Genomic DNA, 17,295 nt, shown 5'->3' with positions numbered 1-17,295 from the left:
GATGGACTCAGAACTTTCATGCTTAAATTTGTAGCTGAGACACACTGATTTCAAAAGATAAACAAGTGATTTAAAATGTCCAGTACCAACACAGTGACCTGTGGTTGGTTTTTGTTAAGTCACTCTTAAAACTGCAGTTTATTGCAGTCTTACTTTCTTTGGGAGCAGTTGTTGGAGTTGACATTTTCAGTTGTTCATGTATTCTGTCTCTGGAGCTTGCTTAACTTTATCAGGTTTTGGGATTAGTGCAGTGACAGGAGTGGAAGAACCAACCAAATGTCATGGAAAACAGTCTGGCTGTAGAAAAGAACAGTCTGACAACAAGCTGGAATTTTAGACAGTTATTTAATACTATGTGAATTATTAAGAATTCAAAGACAGAGACCATAGTTTAGAATCCTCGTGAGGTTGTAACAGGAGTTTCTACAGCTGATAGAAATCTGTTCACTAAGTTCATTACCTTAAAAAGTGAGACAGAGTCCCAGAGTAGATCTAATACTGTTGCCTTTAATCAGTCTAAGACAACTGATGGATGAACTGGAAATTTAAGGTAGCTGTCTAGAGATTGCTTTCAGTGCTCTTTGATCCTTCATTTTGTTGATTTCATAGTTAAATCATCAGTGTAGGAGCTTAAATGAAACTGAAGGTCAGATAATCCAAAATAACCGTCTTGGAGATGCTTTTATTTTTCTTTTTTTTTTTTTTTTTTTCTCTTTTCTTTCTTCTTTTTTTCTTCTTTTTTTTTCTGCTTCTATTTCTGTTTTTCTTGCAAATTCAAAATATTTCTTTTCTGCATTTTGAAAGATGCTAGTAGGTAAAAGTGTTTACAATTTGCTAGGTAAATTTGGTGGTCTTCAGTTGAATTTTTTTTTTCCCCTCTCCCTGCATTTTTTACCTTCCTTAGTCTACTAAAGCTCCAGGTGCATTGGCACCTGCTTCCCAGGAGACTGTTACTGCTGCTTCTGCTGAGGCTGATGGCAAGGTCTGTCTTGATTTCTCCTCTAAGCACTGCATGCACGTTTCTGTTGTGGCGCACCCCAGGTGTAAGGAAAGCAGTTTGTCATTGGTATTGTCACCAACAGTGTGTCCTACCCAGTCTGGATGTCCTTCCCAGTGTGGATTACTTGGCACTACTGGTTTTATGTGCAGTGGCATGTCAAGACATGCCATGAGGTGGCCAAGTCGCTGCTTTCTCTTTGAACTCTTGTTTTGCAATATGTTGAGGTGCAAATATGCACCTAATTTACCTCAAACTGTCCATAGATTGTTGGGTGCAACAGTACTGTAATTAAAAGTCTTCAGCATGGCTGTTAAACTGCATGTTTTTAATGTGTTGACAGTTAAAGGAGGAGGACAGAAGATAATCTAAAATGTGAGTTTCCTGCTTCCTGCAGGGAATCTTTACAGGCTTTGTTCAAACTGAACCTCCTTTGTGTTGTGTCACATAATTGTTGAATCCCTGGTTTACTTATATTTGTGAAATGTGCTCTGCAGTGTATTTTACATGTTAGGTGTGCTGTCTCATATGTTAAAATAACAGCTCATTATTCCTCTGAAGGCTTTTCTGCTAATTGCTCTTGCTAGGAGTCAGAAAAGATGGGCAGTCACAAGTTTGTGTATTAGGAGTACCAGGGGAACTCAGGCTTTCTGCTTTATTGCACATTCAGATGTAAATGCAAAGCTTCCATTTCTGTCCTGAGCAAAGTGGTTAAAGTCAAATCTAGTAAATAGTAGAATTTTAACTATTATTTTTATCAGTGTTTTAGAAGCTTTGATATACTGCAAAATTTAAAAAGAAACCAAGAGCCACTGTGCAGATAGTGTTGTGACTTAGGAAGTAGCAGGGAGCTGCCAGATTTGGTTTGCATTTCCCATAAACCCTGTCCTCTGTGGGGTGATACATTTCACACTCTCTTGTGTGGCTTTGTTTCTGAAACTGCTTTGGAGGTAGAGCAGGCTCCACAGTAACACAGAATGAGAGTGGCATTTTTGTCATTTTGAACAGCTGTCTTGCAATCAGAAATCATGCAGTGGAGCTTTCCTTAACAACAACTTTCTCTTATTAGCAGAGTTTGATTTGGATTCCTAGTGTGTTGTACAATGCCCCTGAGCAATTTAAATAAAATTTTTGATGTGCACAGCTTAGCTGAGTTTCTTCCTATATGCTGCTGCTGATATATTCTACTTGCTATGCTTTGTTTCTCACTTTTTTTTTTAGATTTAAGATCAACCTGTGGTGTTTCATTGTAAACACAATAGATAAATTTAGCTTTTTTCCTCCTATACCTGAAGCAAGACAAGTACAAAGCCTTGAATGACCTTTTTCAAACAGGACTAGATTTCAAAGCACAGAGTAAATAGAAGAGATATTAGGCTTGTGGAAAGGTAAAATAAAATAAAAATCGCCCCTATTCAACATAAAAATAAACTTTGGGTTTTTAATACTAATTAATAGATGGTGGATACCATCCACTAATATTTCTTTTGTTCAGTGATTTCTAATGTTTGACATCTTTTTCTCAGAAGATTCATGAGTTCTTCTTTGTCTGGAACTCCCCAGAATCTCTGATTTTCTTCTCTTCTCTCTCTGAACTTTGAGAGGATGAAGATTTTTGGTTTGATTTGTTATAAAAAAGCCTTCCATAAATATGATCATAGCTGTGCTACCTCAGAACAGAAATGTGCATCTTTTTTAGGTGTTACTGTAACAAGCTTAAGTTTGTATTTAAATAAAACCTGAAGTATTTAAATTCAAGTATTGCAAGAGCTGTGGTGATCTTCAGAATATATTTTCAGAACGATCCTGATAGTATAGGATGTGTAGTCAAAGCCAAATGACTTAGAAAGACCACTCCATATTTTAGAAGTGATTTGTAGACCCTTAAAATGCTGTGGAACTTCTCCAAGTGAGACGTTTTCATACCCTTTATTAGGGACAGTATGAGTTTTAAAAGCTTTCATTTTACTGGTACCTTTTGTGAGCTGTAACCAGCGAAGGGACAATAAATGTGGGGAATGGGAAGAACAGAATGAAGGAATATACCTATGAAAATCTTACTTTTAGTGAGTTTTACCTGTAGTGATTTGATCAGATGCTTCTCTATAATGGCCAAGTTCTAATGCTGCCATGTTTTTTCAATGTGCTGTTTGTGCAGAATCCTGCTGTAGGAGCAGATGCACCTCCAGAGTCTGGAACAGGCAACTGGAGAGGAATGCTGAAACCCTCCAAAGCAGAAGAGGTAGCAGCAGAGGAAAAATCCAAGCCAGCTGCAGCCCTACCTGCTAGTCCTCAAAAAGGACATGCTGTAAACCTATTAGATGTGGTGAGTCTTGGAAGACAAATTCCTTTTCTTTGTAGTTCAGTCTCAGGAAAGAAAACATCTCAATTCCAGCTCTTGTAACGTTGCTGCTAATATGTGGTCTCTTTGTAAATAATTCCCACTATTGCAGCAAGGAGCTCCAGCCAGTCTCTTCTGCTTTGCTCCTTGCCTGATTCCAATCTCCCTGCAACCTCCCTGCCTGCTCCAGTTTCAGGCTGAGATTGGGATAACTGGCTTCCTTTCACAAATTCCTGTGCAGGTGAACTCCTTGGCTAGATAGCTGTTGGTACAGAAACAAATCTTAGCTCAACTCAAATTCCTGCTCTTCTTGTGCTGAATTTTAGTGTTTATATTGGAGAAGAAAAACCATTAAAGACAAAACCCACTTAAGTTAAAAACAGATGGAGATATTTGGAGATGTTTAGAAAAAATGTAGTGGTTCCCTGTGACCTTTGTTTCACATATGTGGATTTTCATACGTCTCTAATTTTATTTCTGAAGAATTACAGGTTTGTTGCGAGACAGATTACATCTGTCAAACTCAGGCTAAAAGAGCAATAGTTAGAGCTCTAAGTTTTATATACAAATGCAAATGAGCAGAGTTGGTTAAGCTGAGGGTTTTATTTTTCTCACACAGCCTGTACCTGTTGCACGCAAACTTTCTGCCCGTGAGCAACGAGATTGTGAAGTGATCGAACGACTTATTAAATCTTACTTCCTTATTGTCAGGAAGAACATTCAGGACAGGTAAACCTAAACTTCCTTGAAATATGTAAGCCTTGAAATATGAAATATGCAAGTATTGTGATATTTCAAGAATCATATATATGATCATGTTACTTTTATCATGTTCTTATGTTTGTAAGAAGAGAGAAAATAAATTCATTTTTTAGAAGGGACAGCAACAGTAAAATTTGACCCTTCACAGAATGAAGCAGTTTGAAGAAGCACTTGTTTCCTCTAATGGTTTCAAGTTCTGTGTAGTATTAAGTAAAAGGTTTAATTATTTAGGAGATGCCTCCTTTTCTGGAGGATGCTTCAATTCAGATGGAAGATTTGCAGCAAATAACTGGAATCAACTCTAGGTCCTGTGTACCCTGACAGAATTTAGCTTTGCCATCCTCTTAATTCAAATGGGAAGGTCAAATAGGAGCTAGTGTGTGTGGCTCAGTTTTCTAGCACTTAGCTATAAGGGTGGTAATGGCATGAAAAAGTTCTTTCTGCTGTGGGAAAGTCATACTTTTTCTTTAGTAAGGAATTCTATACAACTTATTTTGCTTATGTCTTTGTGGAAAGATCTAACTTCATATATGATTTTTATGTATATGGGAAGTCTGGAGGAAGTACAGGAATCTGGAAATCAGATTTTAGAGCAGGTTAGTGAGGCTCATAGGTGTTTTAGTCTATCCAGTAAACTAATACCTTCAATATAATTTTTAGTATTTCATGGCAGGGGAGTGCTTTGTTTACCTTAACTTTACTGCACAGTTTGTACTATGTAACATCAGAGATGTGAATTATTTCTTTGCCGTTTTCTCTTCCCATTTACACATAAAATTTGGTGTTAATACTTAAATGTGTGTCATCTCCTGCACAGTAGAGATAGCTTGCTTTGTAATGAACAAAATTATTTATTCTTGTTTTGTGTTTTACACTGTTCATGTTTTTTACAATGCAGCTTTTCTATTTGGAAGAAATTATGTTTATATGAATTAGTTCTACTCTAATATTGTACATGATGCTGCTTTTACTTGAGACAGTTTTTATTTATAGTAGTGATAGATTCCTGGTAGTTTGAGCCAATGCTATGTGTAGCTGCTTGCCCTCATTGTGCATTCTTCCTCTGGAACAGACCTGGTTTTGAACAATTATTTTAAAGAAACAATCTTGATGTGCTTGCAGTGTGCCAAAGGCAGTGATGCATTTTCTGGTGAACCATGTGAAGGACACTCTCCAGAGTGAGCTGGTGGGCCAGCTGTACAAATCCCTGTTGTTGGATGACCTTCTCACAGAGTCTGAGGACATGGCACAGCGTAGGAAAGAGGCAGCTGACATGCTCAAGGTAATGAGGACATCAGGAGCTCCTGGGAGCAGTTCACCTAATCAATGGGAGGCTTCTTGAAGACTTATCTTTCTTTTTTCTTTACTGCTTTTTAAGACTGTACCAGTGTATTGCTTTTCTCTGCTAGAGGAATTAAAACCAATACATGACCAGAAAGGATTACATATGAGCTTTTAAATCTGCAGTTTAGCAGGCTAGATAGAAAGTAGGTGCAGTTTCTCTTTTATGGCAGGCTTTTAAAACTGTGTATGGTGAAGAAGTCTGCCCTTCTTGAGAATTTAATGAGTTGCCACTTGTTTTGTGTCTTGGTTTGGAAAGACAGGAGTCTGCTGAGGAAGGCCGGAGCCTCCCCTGAAATGGAGAATGTAACCCCCTCCCCCTCCAAATTGCTATAAACTTTAAATTAAGGGGCTCTCTGGCAAAAAATATTGGAGCAGGAATAACAGTTCTTCATTAGAGAAGAAAATAAAAAGATAAAATAAGCAATGCAGTACACTAGAACAACACTGACAGAGTCAGAACACAACCTGACACGCTGTGGGTCAGGGTGTTGGTAGCAGTCCAATTGGAAATGTGGCTGCAGTCCTCCTGCAGTGTCAGGTGTGGTTCTGTTGGAGCAGGGATCCTGTAGAAGGCTGTAGTCTTCCCCTGCAGATCCAGTGGAAGAGGCAGCTGTTTCTCTGGGAAATCCAATGGAGAAGCCGTGCTGGTGTTACAGAATCTCCAGATTACATCTGAGTAGCAATGCTTGGCTCCTCCCTCTGGGTGGGGCATCTCACTATGTGTTGCTGTAGTTCTTATCAGTCATGCAGTGACATTCAATAGCCTGTTACCAGCAGGGAGAAGTGGTTGTTGAAGAGATAAGGAAAACTGCCCACTTAACAGAAGACAGCTGCCATACAGATGGCAAATAGAATACAGTTTGCTTGGCAATCCAGGACATTTTGTAATGACACTGATTAGCTTTGGTTTGTTTTGTAGCTTTGCACTTCCCAGACTGCTGCTGTTTTGTCCCTGGGGAATCTGTGCATGATAACTAACTGTGGCTTTTGTGTGTCCCTGTGTGCAGGCCCTGCAGAGAGCCAGCCAGATCATTGCAGAGATCCGAGAGACACATCTTTGGTGAAGACTGTATCAGCCACACTATTTATATGCATTGGAGGTTACATTGGCTTGACAATTGCTAGGCATGGTATACGGAGTAGAATTTTTATTTATGAACTCTTCTTATCTGTGTACTGCAACTGTGTAAATCTGCTCATGTAAAGACAGTTGGTTTGATTTGCAAACAGAAAAACATGCTGTATTTTGCAAAAGAAGTCGTATTTAATCCATATAATAAATGGCTCTAAATGTTTCCTTACCAGGTTTCTGGTGCAAATTAAAGCAGACCAAGTCTTCTGTCTCAGTGACAGTCTCATTTGAACTTGGGGAAAAACATTCAAGTTCCAGTGCCTGACTTGCTGAACAGGTTGCCTGTGGTTAAGACAGCCAGTGTAGTCTTGTGGCATAGTTCTAAGCTGCTTTTCCAGTAGAAGTTTCAATACTGTGAAGACAAGAGAGCACTGAGTATTTTCTTTCATGAATATATTGCATGCACTGTGGCAGATGGAGGTCTCCATTTTATAGCACAGTAGAGATGTTGAGCGTATTACTATGTATGTGTGTTCCCTTTTTTTTTTTTCTCTTTGTCCCCAAATTTTTCAATGGCAGAAAAAACTTCAGACTTGATTTCATGGAGTATCATGTAGGAAGAATTAGCCTGGAGCTCGTGAACAAGAACAGCCTACTAAAAAGTGGCTGCAGAGTTATTAACATGCACTGGAGCTTGTGTATGAATGTTGGAGTTTATAATCAGGCACAAGGACACCTTCCCCTTCCTCCCCCCTGGGACCAAGCCCCTGGACCACCTGATAGTAAATTTGCTCTGGCAGAACTGAAAAATAAAACTGGATTTCAAAACTGTCATGGGATAGTAAGCGTTTCTTTTAAAAACAGATCAAGTTGGCCAGGGAGAAGGGGATGCCCACAAATTCTGCAAATTTTGGAATGTATGACAGTATGAAAGAAAGTCTGTGGAATTGGAATATTTATATCAGAGATTACAGTTGCTTTGGAGGAAATTTTATTGTGCTGTAAGTAGCTTTTTTTTTTTGAGGACAATCATAAAATTATTAAATTTTAGGTTGGAAATTAAGTTGATGAGGTTTCTTTTTTTGTTTTGATTATAATTCATACAGATGACTATTGATCACACTAGCCTTGAAAAAGTAAACATTTTAATTTTTATGAATAAAAATTTATTTAAACTCCAGCCAGCATACTTGCATGTACTTTTCAAGCAGATTCACTCTTTTTGTATAAAGTGAAAATGTTTACTATAGTGTTGCTAATACTTTTTCTTTAACACAACTTGCATGAAAAATAGGACACTGCTGTTAACCTCCATGGCTTGATTTTATGGTATTGGGCCATGATAGTGAGGTTTTCATTACCCATATGCAGTTCCTTCCCCCTGAAATCAGTTAGCAAAAAAGGAATTCCTATGGTAAGCTGCTAAAGATTGAAAATTTAAAAACTCAGTTTACAAGAAGCTTTGTTTAAAAATGTATTTTTCTCATGGTAATATTCAGTTTGGCATCAATATGAGCACAAGGAGTTAAGTCTGACAGATGCAACTTTTGGATCCTTCATGTATGATCTGAGGTAATTCATGCAGAACACAGAAATACATATGGTGTATTTTTAAACAGCCTAAGAAGTCATGGTGTATGCATTACATGTAATGAATACAAAGGAGGTACTTTTATCTTGCATTGTATCCAGGGATGATAGTTCTCAGATTTAAGAAATATGACTGAAGTGCAAACCACTTTTTAAATCGATTTGGTGATCAGTGAAAGCTTTTTAAGTTTTATCAAAAGCATTACATTTCTGTTTGACAACTCTCTTCCTTTTGCTTTCAACATCCAAGAAGTTTTCAACAAGGTAGTGCCGTCCATAAAATTGATCTGCTACCTAAGCTTTAACTCTCAAGTTCAGTCAACAGTCTCTTTGTGAAGAAATACTCTGATTTGTAAAGTTTTGAAATGCTGCATAAAGCAAATGAATTTCATTTAATGAAGAAATTCTTGCAAGAGATACCTGGCTCTGTAATGTCATGTGGAATTTCCAGTGTCAATTTGGTTTCTGAAATGTTATGACTTTTTTTGTTTAAGTTTCACCAAAAGGTTCAATTTGGTAATGTTTGAGTGCCAAGAAATGAACTTGATTTGTAATCCTTAATGCAAGACTTTGAAGGTCCATGATGTAACAATCCTGTTATTTAATAAACAGATAATACACAAAATTAATTACTCCAGAAATAGTTTTGGACTGACTTGTAGTTGTGGTGACAGGACTTACATAAACTTGTAAGTTAACCTATACGTGTACAACCTTAGTTATGATTTCTCTTGTTCTCACTCAATTCTGCATTGTTAAATAGTTCCATAACTCATAATGTAGAAAAGCTGTTCATGCATACTGATAGATTTGAAACAAGCTGTGTTCTGGAACTGAACTAAAATACTTCAATGCCACTATTACTACCAGCACTAAAACAAAAGCTGTGGAAAAAAACCTAATGAGGGCAGCAACTGAAAAATTCCCAGATTAGACTGATGGTTTACAACTGTCTTCTAATCACCTTATTTAATTTAAACTTGAAAAAATTTTGTCACTAGTGCACAAGTTTTAGCTAACTTGCTCTCAAGTGGTGGAGAATCATGGAGGGGAAAACCCCCTGTAGCCAAGTTCAGGTTAGTAAATGTCTGACACTGATACCTGAGCTGTTGTGGTCCTGCTGTAACTACAACACAGTGTCCTCCTGATGTGAGCAGTTTGTATTCTGTAGTCAGGTTCAAATTTTACTTAGTGAAACAGATGGGTAGAAGGGGTGGTGGTGTCTCTGTGCTTCAGACCTTACTCTGAAGTAAATGGAGCAGACCTTGTGTAAAACCTGCCTTTGTTCATTGCTGTGTGGATTAATGACAGATGCCAGATTGGATATGGCAAACTCAGATCCCTGCTTTATGGACCAGGGCAGGGGAAAGAAACAACTTGCCACTTGGTTGCGCCCCTGTTGGGAACTTAAATGGAATTATCATGGGTAATTTTTTTTCTGCAGTTTTCTCCTTCAGCTGTGAGAACAATGGGTAGCTGGTGTTTCCTGAGGTGAGAGGCAGAGGATTGATTCCTCTAAGTTTAATACCACTTGGATATGGTTTTGTGCTCAATGACACTCTTTAAACTAGTGAAGGTGCTTTCATGCTCCCATAGTTTTGAGTTTACCTGCTGCATGCCCTTTCACCCTTTACCTCTTAACTGGTAGGTGCCACACTAAGGTTAAATTCAAGTCTTCCAGGTTGTGCTGCACAAATGTCTTTGGTGCATTTTTTTTAGTTTGTTGGTTTTAGGTTTTTTTAAATATCTTGCCAAAATAATTTTCTTTTTGCACTTTTAAATCGTGCATGTGTAGCCATGTTAAATAATATAATTACTCCTTGTTCACATTTGAACAAGTTTGGACAATTTCTTTCTGATTGTCTCAATGTACCTGTATGTAAGAATTAAGACCAGGCTAAGAAAGAATAGTTGATTTTTCCTTGATCCTCGACCCAAGTGTTCAAATGCTCAGTTGTGATGGCCCTGTATGGTCATGGCAAGTATCCAGCTGTTTCTCTGGGAAAAGTCAGGGGTTTGGAGTGCTAGGACTTGGTCAAAGGCAAGCACGGACTGAATTTCTTGGGGTTTATGAATCTTATTAGAAACCTTGCATGAAAAGAACTTTATTCCTTTTTTGTTTCATGTTGCTAAAAAATAAATTTACTGATTTATTAGAGGTGGATATATATGTCTGTCTGCACGATTTGGTGATGACAGAAAACAGGCAGGAAAGAGATGAGACATGAAACACTGCTTATTCCTGGAAGTTTTTCCTGTTACCAGAAACTCACATGGGCTCTGTTGTATTTCTCTGGAGGTGAATGTGGGTTTGTACTGGAGCATTTTGGTTCCAGGTGCATGTATTCTGATTTGCTGCAATACTTCTGTCATTGAAGGAACAAGGAGCTGTGTTAGGTGGATGAATTCTCCCCTTCCCTTCTCCCTTTTCTTCTATGTGCTTTCTTTGAGGTAGAAATGACTCAATTACTTTTCTTTGTTATGGAATAGAGATTAGGCTAGAGAGGTTTCATTATGAGACAGATGAGTAGGATCTGGAAACTGAAATTAACACTAGGAACATGCTGAGCTTTTGAAAGTGCCATTACTTCAGTTACATTGCCAGAAGAAACTGTCATCTATAACAAGCAAGCCACTATATTTTATTACTGCTGAAATCTTGAGTCATGGTGCAAATGAAATCAGCATGGAATTTATCAAGTAAAAAGAAACATAAAAAAAGATACCTAAAACAATAACAAACTCCCTACCCAACTCTAGAATATATATAACCACATTCCAGAAGCTAAGATTAAGGCTTTCCCCCTTGTGGCTGCTGTCACTGCAAATTTGTATTGAAGATTTCATGGACCAGGGAATTATTCTCCATGGCCTCAGTGTGAGGCCTGATCCTTGAAAGCAACACTGCAAAGCACTTCAGCTTCCCTCATGTGTTTCCTGGTCCTGGTTCCTTGTGGTGCTGTTCACCCTCAACTCCTGGGTAGCTAATATTAAAAAAAAGCCTTTCATGTGCATGCTCCAAATCTTCTGGTATAATGTGCTATCTTCCTGACTGCAGAGCCCACAGAACTAGGGCCAGGATATTCCTTCAGCAAGGAATGCTGGATAGCATGGATGTCATTCATAGGACCAAAGAAGTGGAACAACTCTCACTCCCCTTTTAAGCCACACTATGCACAGAGAAAGCCTAAAGGATTAATTAGGTTGATTTAAGCTTTGAAAGGCTCTGTACATTCAGATTTCAAAAGTGAATTTGCTGTGTATTCCCACAGGAAGGCTGGAAAACTTTGGTGCAATGTGTCCCCATACATAACCAAGAACCAAGTTACATTAGTGCCTAATCATTTATTATGAATCTTTATTATGACTTTTCTGCAGCTTCCTTCAAAGCAATCCTGTTCAGGGGAACATGACCACAGGTTGGTTGTCTTTGCCCCCAGCAAGGATTCTTTCACTGGCTGTAAGAAGGAGTGGGTTTGAGTTTGCTTTGGCTCATTTTCCTGTGGGTTATCCTGTGGAATAACTGGCCACTGTTCCTCTACAACACAGGGGGCTGTTACAGGAGGGGAAGCACATCTCCATCGCTGGACTTTGAAATGAATCTTTTCATTTTCTTCTTATGCAGATCCTTATGGATGGTGCTTTGAATAAGGCAGAGTATCCACAATCTCTTCAGTGGTATAACTCAGCTCCTTTATTTGAACTCTGGTGCATTTTGAAAAAAGTGTTGGGCAGTCTGTGAGCTGTGTAGTAATGCACAGTACAGAAATATCTTCAAGTACCTCTTCAAGCAGCAGAGTCAGAAACCTGTCCTTTTAGGGAGATACTCTGTTGTCACAACTGCAGCCATTTTATAATGTAGTAATTTTTCTTTCCAACTCTAAGTAATGACACTCCATTCTTCAGAATATGCTGTCCCAGAATAAGAACAGTCTCAGGATTAGTCACACGATTCCCATTTATTGAAACTCCTCCGTCTGTAATTTTCCGGTACCTTAAAAACAAAACAGAAACAACTGTTACTTGCAAGAGAAAGGTATTAAGAAATTAAAGTTCATTTGGGGTTTTTTTGTTTGTTTGTTTGGTTTTTGTTGTTGTTGTTTTGGTTTTGGTTTTTTTTTGTTTTGTTTTTTTGTGGGTTTTTTTTGGTTGATGTTGGATGCATAATTGAAAACATTTTAATTCTTCTGCACTTCACTTCCAGTCCAGGTCAACAGTGACTGAAATGAACCTTAGCCTCTACTATACTTTCTGAGAAGGATAAATACTGTTTTAAGAATTAGCCACAAGCACAGGTGAGAACTCACCCACTAGGTCCATCTGGAATGGCATTTGCTTTGCGACACAAGTCAAGAACAGTCATGCCAGGTTCAAGCAGCAGTTCAGCAGAAGTTGCTTGTCTGAAAAGTTCCTGTAGCTCTTGGTCAGACATTTCTTCCAGTGCCTCCACACTGCTGTGGTAAAGGGCCTTAGTGCACCTGTGAGAACAAAGAGCATTCAAAATACAGAGCTAGTCTTCTCTTCACACTAAGTGCTACCCATCAGATTCCCCTCCCCAGTTTCTTTTGGAAGTCCACAAACTAACAGAAATACTTTAAATACACCCCCACTTTTTAATTGTACCCTACTGCCTTGCAAGTTTTTTTAGTATTTTCAGTGTATTTTTAAGTCTACAAGATTATTACATTTTTAACATCTAAGCAACAACTTAATACACTAAAATAGTTCCTGAAAAGCTATGGAGAATTCCCACAGAAATCTGAAACAAAACTGCTTGATAAATCAAACTTTACCTCTTAGCAGATTCCAGTCCCTCTCTACCATGGACAAGCTTAGTTACTTCAGCAGCCAGTCGTTTCTGAGGGCCCCATTTCTCAGGTTCTTTAGCATGCATTTCCATGATGTGGGCAATCTCCTCAAGAGGAAGGAAGGTGAATAGTTTCAGGTATCTATGAGCAGGGAAAGAATACTTTGTCTGTATAGCCATCATTAGAGATTTCCTGCCTTTGTCATTCAAACTTCAGTAACTGCATGAAAATGATTCTCAGTCAATTTAAGAAACACATATTAGGATGCTCTGTGCTTTCAATCAAATCTTTAAAACTCACATTTTACTTAATATTCTGCCTAAGGTCAACTCTTCAGGCATAAGATAGTGTGAGATGCTTTTATGAAGCTTGAACTCCAGTCAACAATTTTGTTTTCTCTTGAAACTTGTATAGGATTTATTGGAATCATGTGTCAACTAACAAGGTTTTGTATCTATCCTAGAAGATCTACAATATGCTAATGCAAAATCCCACTGCCAGTCTGTGGCCATCATGGGACAGAAACATACTTGTATTGGCAAGTATCTCAGCAGGAAGATTATTTAGGATAATCAAGAATTTAAAGATGTACCCTAAGCCTTTACAACAAAGTCCATTTTAATGAGCTGTCAGTCCCATGCAGTGTATTAAAGGTACCTTTACTGGTAAAAAGTCTGAATGGCTGAAATATTTTAGTCTTAAGTACCCACATACCCTTCTTTTCAGTCTGAAAGGTGTTGGGGATCAGAACATGGATTTGAATTATCAGAGGATAAACCTTTCAGAGAGGTAAGTTATAAGGCAGGTCCCAATATGAAAGGGAAGCAGCTCAGATTTAACAGTGCTATTGATGTTAAAAGTAAAACAGATTTAGAAAAGAACACAGCAACTTATTAAAATCAATGTAGTAATGTAATGTACTGAAAAAAACTGATGCTACAGAACTAAAACTAACATGCCATATAAGAGAGTCAACCCACTGTCAGAACAAAATGCATTATTGCTTCACTCCTCTGTTATCCCCCTTCTAATTTTCTAGTGCATATTTCAGCATATGGAAGTTCCACTATCCTGTCTATTTAGGAACCAGTCATGCCTGTTTATTTCATGAACAGCTATAATTAACACATACTTCAACATGGAGCTTGTGTTGCACATAATTAAATGAAGCATTTACAGTGAACAGTTAGAATCAGGTTTTATAAACAATGACAAAGAGCAAGATGGAGGAAAACTTACTTTTCAACCACATTATCTTGCTGTCTGACAAAAAACTGATAGAGCTCAAAAGGAGAAGTCTTCTCCCTGTTCAGCCAAACTGCATTTCCAGCAGTCTTTCCCAGTTTATCACCAGTAGTACTGGTAATAAGAGGTACAGTAATTCCAAACACCTCTGCTCCTGTCATCCTGAGAAAGAAGAGTCACTGCATGTTAAAATAAATTGTACATTGGTAAAGCTGGCTAGAATACAAGCATTCTGCAAGATTCTATCCTTAGTATAAAGCTAGGGATGATGGGCAAAAATATGCCAGAACACTGTTGTGTGAAGAGGGCTTTAGGGATAAACACAGCACCATAACTTTTTAAGTTCTTTTGTATTTATCAAAGACATTTATGTCCTTTAAATAGTTTATATCGTATATACTGCGACTGTCTCATAATCATATTTGGTGTGATTACACCAGGATGTGTGTCCTGGCAGACTTGTCTCGATTTTGTCCCATGCTTCAGGTGATTGATTTTGGTTCTTGGATTCACTAATACAAGAACCTGTTATTTTTCCTAAAAATTCATATAAACCTGGTCAAAATGGTGCAATTAATGGTCAGGCCAATTAATTACTCCTCTCAAATCACAGGGATTTGTGTGTGACCAAACCTCTCGTTGCTTTAGAGACTGTGAGCACCAAGTTGCCCAGCATTCTGTCATGGAATCACAGAATTGGCGAGGCTGGGCAAGACCTCTGAGACTGTCGGGTCCAACCTGTGACTGAACATCACCTAGAGCATGGCACTAAGTGCCAGGGGCATCTTTCCTTATACACACCACCAGGGACAGCGACTGCACCCCTCCCTGGGCAGTGCATTCATGTCATGTCACCTGGAGCATGGCACCAAGTGCCAGGTGCATCTTTCCTTACACACCTCCATGCACAGCGACTCCACCCTTCCCTAGGCAGCCCATTCCACTTGCTCGAGGACCTCAGTGTCCTCCTGAATGAATGACCCAGGACTGGCACAGCACTCGAGCTGCGGCCTCACCCCGCCCAGCACAGGGTGCCAATGACACAACGACAATGATCCCCGGTCCCGCTGGCGCCGCTGTCACAGCCTGCCCGATGCCCACACCCTGCCCATCCCCTCCCGGCCGCGCTCCTCCGTACTTGGTGACGAGCTCGTATCCGGACATGATGTTTCCCATCTGGTCGTGGCCGCCCAGCTGGACGCGGCAGCCGTGGTGCCGGTGCAGGTGCAGGAAGTCGTAGGCCTGCAGCGCGGGGTACAGGAACTCGGCCAGGCTCATGCCCTCGGCGCTGCGCAGCCGCGCCTGGCAGCTCTGCCGGCTCAGCAGCGTGCCCATGCGGAGCCGCCCGCCGGCGCCGCCCAGGAAGCGGAGCAGCGGCTCCCGGCCGAGCCAGCGGGCGTTGTCCAGCAGGGCGGCGCGGCCCAGCCGCCCGGCGCCGGGCTCCCAGAACAGCTCCCGGTGGTTCCCGAACAGCCGCTCCAGCCCCGCGCGCAGCGCCCGCGCCTGTGCGCGCACCCGCCCCGCCGGCAGCGGCTCCCGGGCGCGCTCCCGCCCGCTGGGGTCCCCGAGCCGCGCCGTGGCCCCGCCCACCACGGCGATGACGTCGTGGCCGGCGCGCTGGAAGTGCAGCAGCGCCATGACGGGCAGCAGGTGCCCCACGTGCAGCGAGTCCGCCGTGGGGTCGAAGCCGCAGTAGGCGGCCAGCGGCGGCCGGCCCGGCTCCAGCAGCGCCGGCAGCTGCTCCTCCGCGCTCTGCGCCGGGAACACCTCCTGGAACAGCCCGCGCTCGCACTGCGCCGCCAGCAGCCCCGCCGCGCCCCGCGCCCGCCGCGCCTGCTCGTGGGCCCGGCGGCGGAGCGGCGGCGGCGGCGGCAGCGGGGCCCGGCGCAGGCCCCACGGCCCCGCCGCCCGCCCGCAGCGCCGGCACAGCGCGGGCGCCGCCATCGCGCGCGGGGCACGCCGGGAACGCCAGGAGGGCGGGGCCATGCGCCGGGACCGCCCCGGAACCGCGAACCGGCGGGGACGGGCGGGGGAGCGGCTCGGGAGGGCCCGGGGGTGTGTGGGGCACCGGGAACGGCGGGGCCGCGGTCAGCTTTGCGCCGGCTGGCGGCTCTTCTCCGCCACGTTAAACATGCGACAAAAGCGGCGTGCGCTGGCTCCTGCTCCGTTGCATTCTCCCAGCCCGGAATACCGGGAGTTCAGGCGCTGTCAGGCGGTGGGAATCGGCCTGGCAGAGCGGGGACCGCGTGCCTGAGTTGGTCACACCGGGGCTTCAGAATTTACACCCTAGAATTAGTTATATTACCAGAATTTATTATCTATATACCTAGAAGTTTTTAGCTGTGTTACATATTTGCTTGGGAAGAGGCGGCTCAAGCCCCAGATAGAGGTGTGCAGCTGTGGGTGATAAAAGGAAGGCTGAGGAAACATGGGCCCTCTGCAGGGGAATGGAGCACCTGGGATAGGGAGAATGCTGAGGTGTGCAATGGGTTTTTTGCCTCAGTCTGCACTGACAGGTGTTCCATGCACCCCGGCAGAGTTGCAGAAGGAAAGGTAAGGGTGAGGAGAATGAACCACCTCCTGCAGGAGAAGATGAGGTTTGAGCCTGTCTAGGGAAGCTGGGTGTAGCCATGATATTTTCTGAAAAATCCTTTCCTTAGGATTTTTCCTCCCGAGAAGCTGAGAAACCTCAGGAACAAAATGTAAACAATGATTATCTGCTGCTGTGGAATGCAACAGGTGCGTCTGTGATTGGTCTCATGTGGTTGTTTCTAATTAATGGCCAATCACAGTGAGCTGGCTTGGACTCTGAGACACAAGCTTTTGTTATCATTCTTGCTTTTCTATTCTTAGCTAGCCTTCTGATGAAATCCTTCTATTCTTTTAGTATAGTTTTAATATAATATATATAATAAAATAATAAATCAGCCTTCTGAAACATGGAGTCAGATCCTTGTCTCTTCCCTCATCCTAAGACCTGTGTGAACACTGTCACGCCTGGGGGTGCACAGGTCCATAGGACACGATGAGATGCTTTCACAGGACCTGAGGGGATTGTTGGATGAAATGTCTGAGCCATTCTCCATCATGTTTGAGGAGCTGTGGTGGTCTGGTGGGGTTCCCACTGACTGGAAAA

The 17,295-nt window shown here is 41.6% G+C and overlaps 2 protein-coding genes across 5 annotated transcripts in view; one reads left to right on the top strand and one right to left on the bottom strand.

Moving 5' to 3' along the window:
- Positions 1-8,731, top strand: part of DNM1L (dynamin 1 like) — a 36,407-nt gene extending 27,676 nt beyond the window's left edge. For 2 of the 4 annotated variants that reach the window (XM_059471613.1, XM_059471614.1), the window contains 5 exons: positions 905-982; positions 3,156-3,323; positions 3,958-4,067; positions 5,223-5,382; positions 6,452-8,731. In XM_059471613.1, coding sequence (XP_059327596.1) covers positions 905-982; positions 3,156-3,323; positions 3,958-4,067; positions 5,223-5,382; positions 6,452-6,508 — 573 coding nt within the window. In that variant the 3' untranslated portion in view covers positions 6,509-8,731. The remainder of the gene's footprint in view (positions 1-904; positions 983-3,155; positions 3,324-3,957; positions 4,068-5,222; positions 5,383-6,451) is intronic. The other 2 variants (XM_059471615.1, XM_059471616.1) reach the window with 1 other exon arrangement.
- A 2,705-nt stretch (positions 8,732-11,436) lies between these two features.
- Positions 11,437-16,145, bottom strand: YARS2 (tyrosyl-tRNA synthetase 2). Its single transcript, XM_059472626.1, has 5 exons — positions 15,298-16,145; positions 14,154-14,321; positions 12,900-13,055; positions 12,414-12,584; positions 11,437-12,100 (listed from the first exon to the last, which is right to left on the bottom strand). Exons 1-5 carry the CDS (start codon positions 16,143-16,145, stop codon positions 11,941-11,943), a joined length of 1,503 nt encoding a protein of 500 aa, XP_059328609.1. The 3' UTR covers positions 11,437-11,940.
- Between the last annotated feature and the right edge of the window lie 1,150 nt (positions 16,146-17,295).

This window comes from Ammospiza nelsoni, chromosome 5 (assembly GCF_027579445.1).
Source record: "Ammospiza nelsoni isolate bAmmNel1 chromosome 5, bAmmNel1.pri, whole genome shotgun sequence".
NCBI classification, from domain to species: Eukaryota; Metazoa; Chordata; class Aves; order Passeriformes; family Passerellidae; genus Ammospiza; species Ammospiza nelsoni.
The sequence above is the reverse complement of the archived record's forward strand: the minus strand, read 5'-3'. Positions and strand labels throughout refer to the sequence as shown.

Excerpts from the sequence above, each read along its gene's own strand:
- YARS2 (XM_059472626.1), bottom strand. The coding sequence starts at position 16,145 with ATGGCCCCGCCCTCCTGGCGTTCCCGGCGTGCCCCGCGCGCGATGGCG. Across the intron at positions 13,056-14,153 it reads CAAGATAATGTGGTTGAAAA|ATACCTGAAACTATTCACCT; the intron begins GTAAGTTTTCCT and ends CCCTGCTCATAG. Across the intron at positions 12,585-12,899 it reads GGACTGGAATCTGCTAAGAG|GTGCACTAAGGCCCTTTACC; the intron begins GTAAAGTTTGAT and ends TTGTTCTCACAG.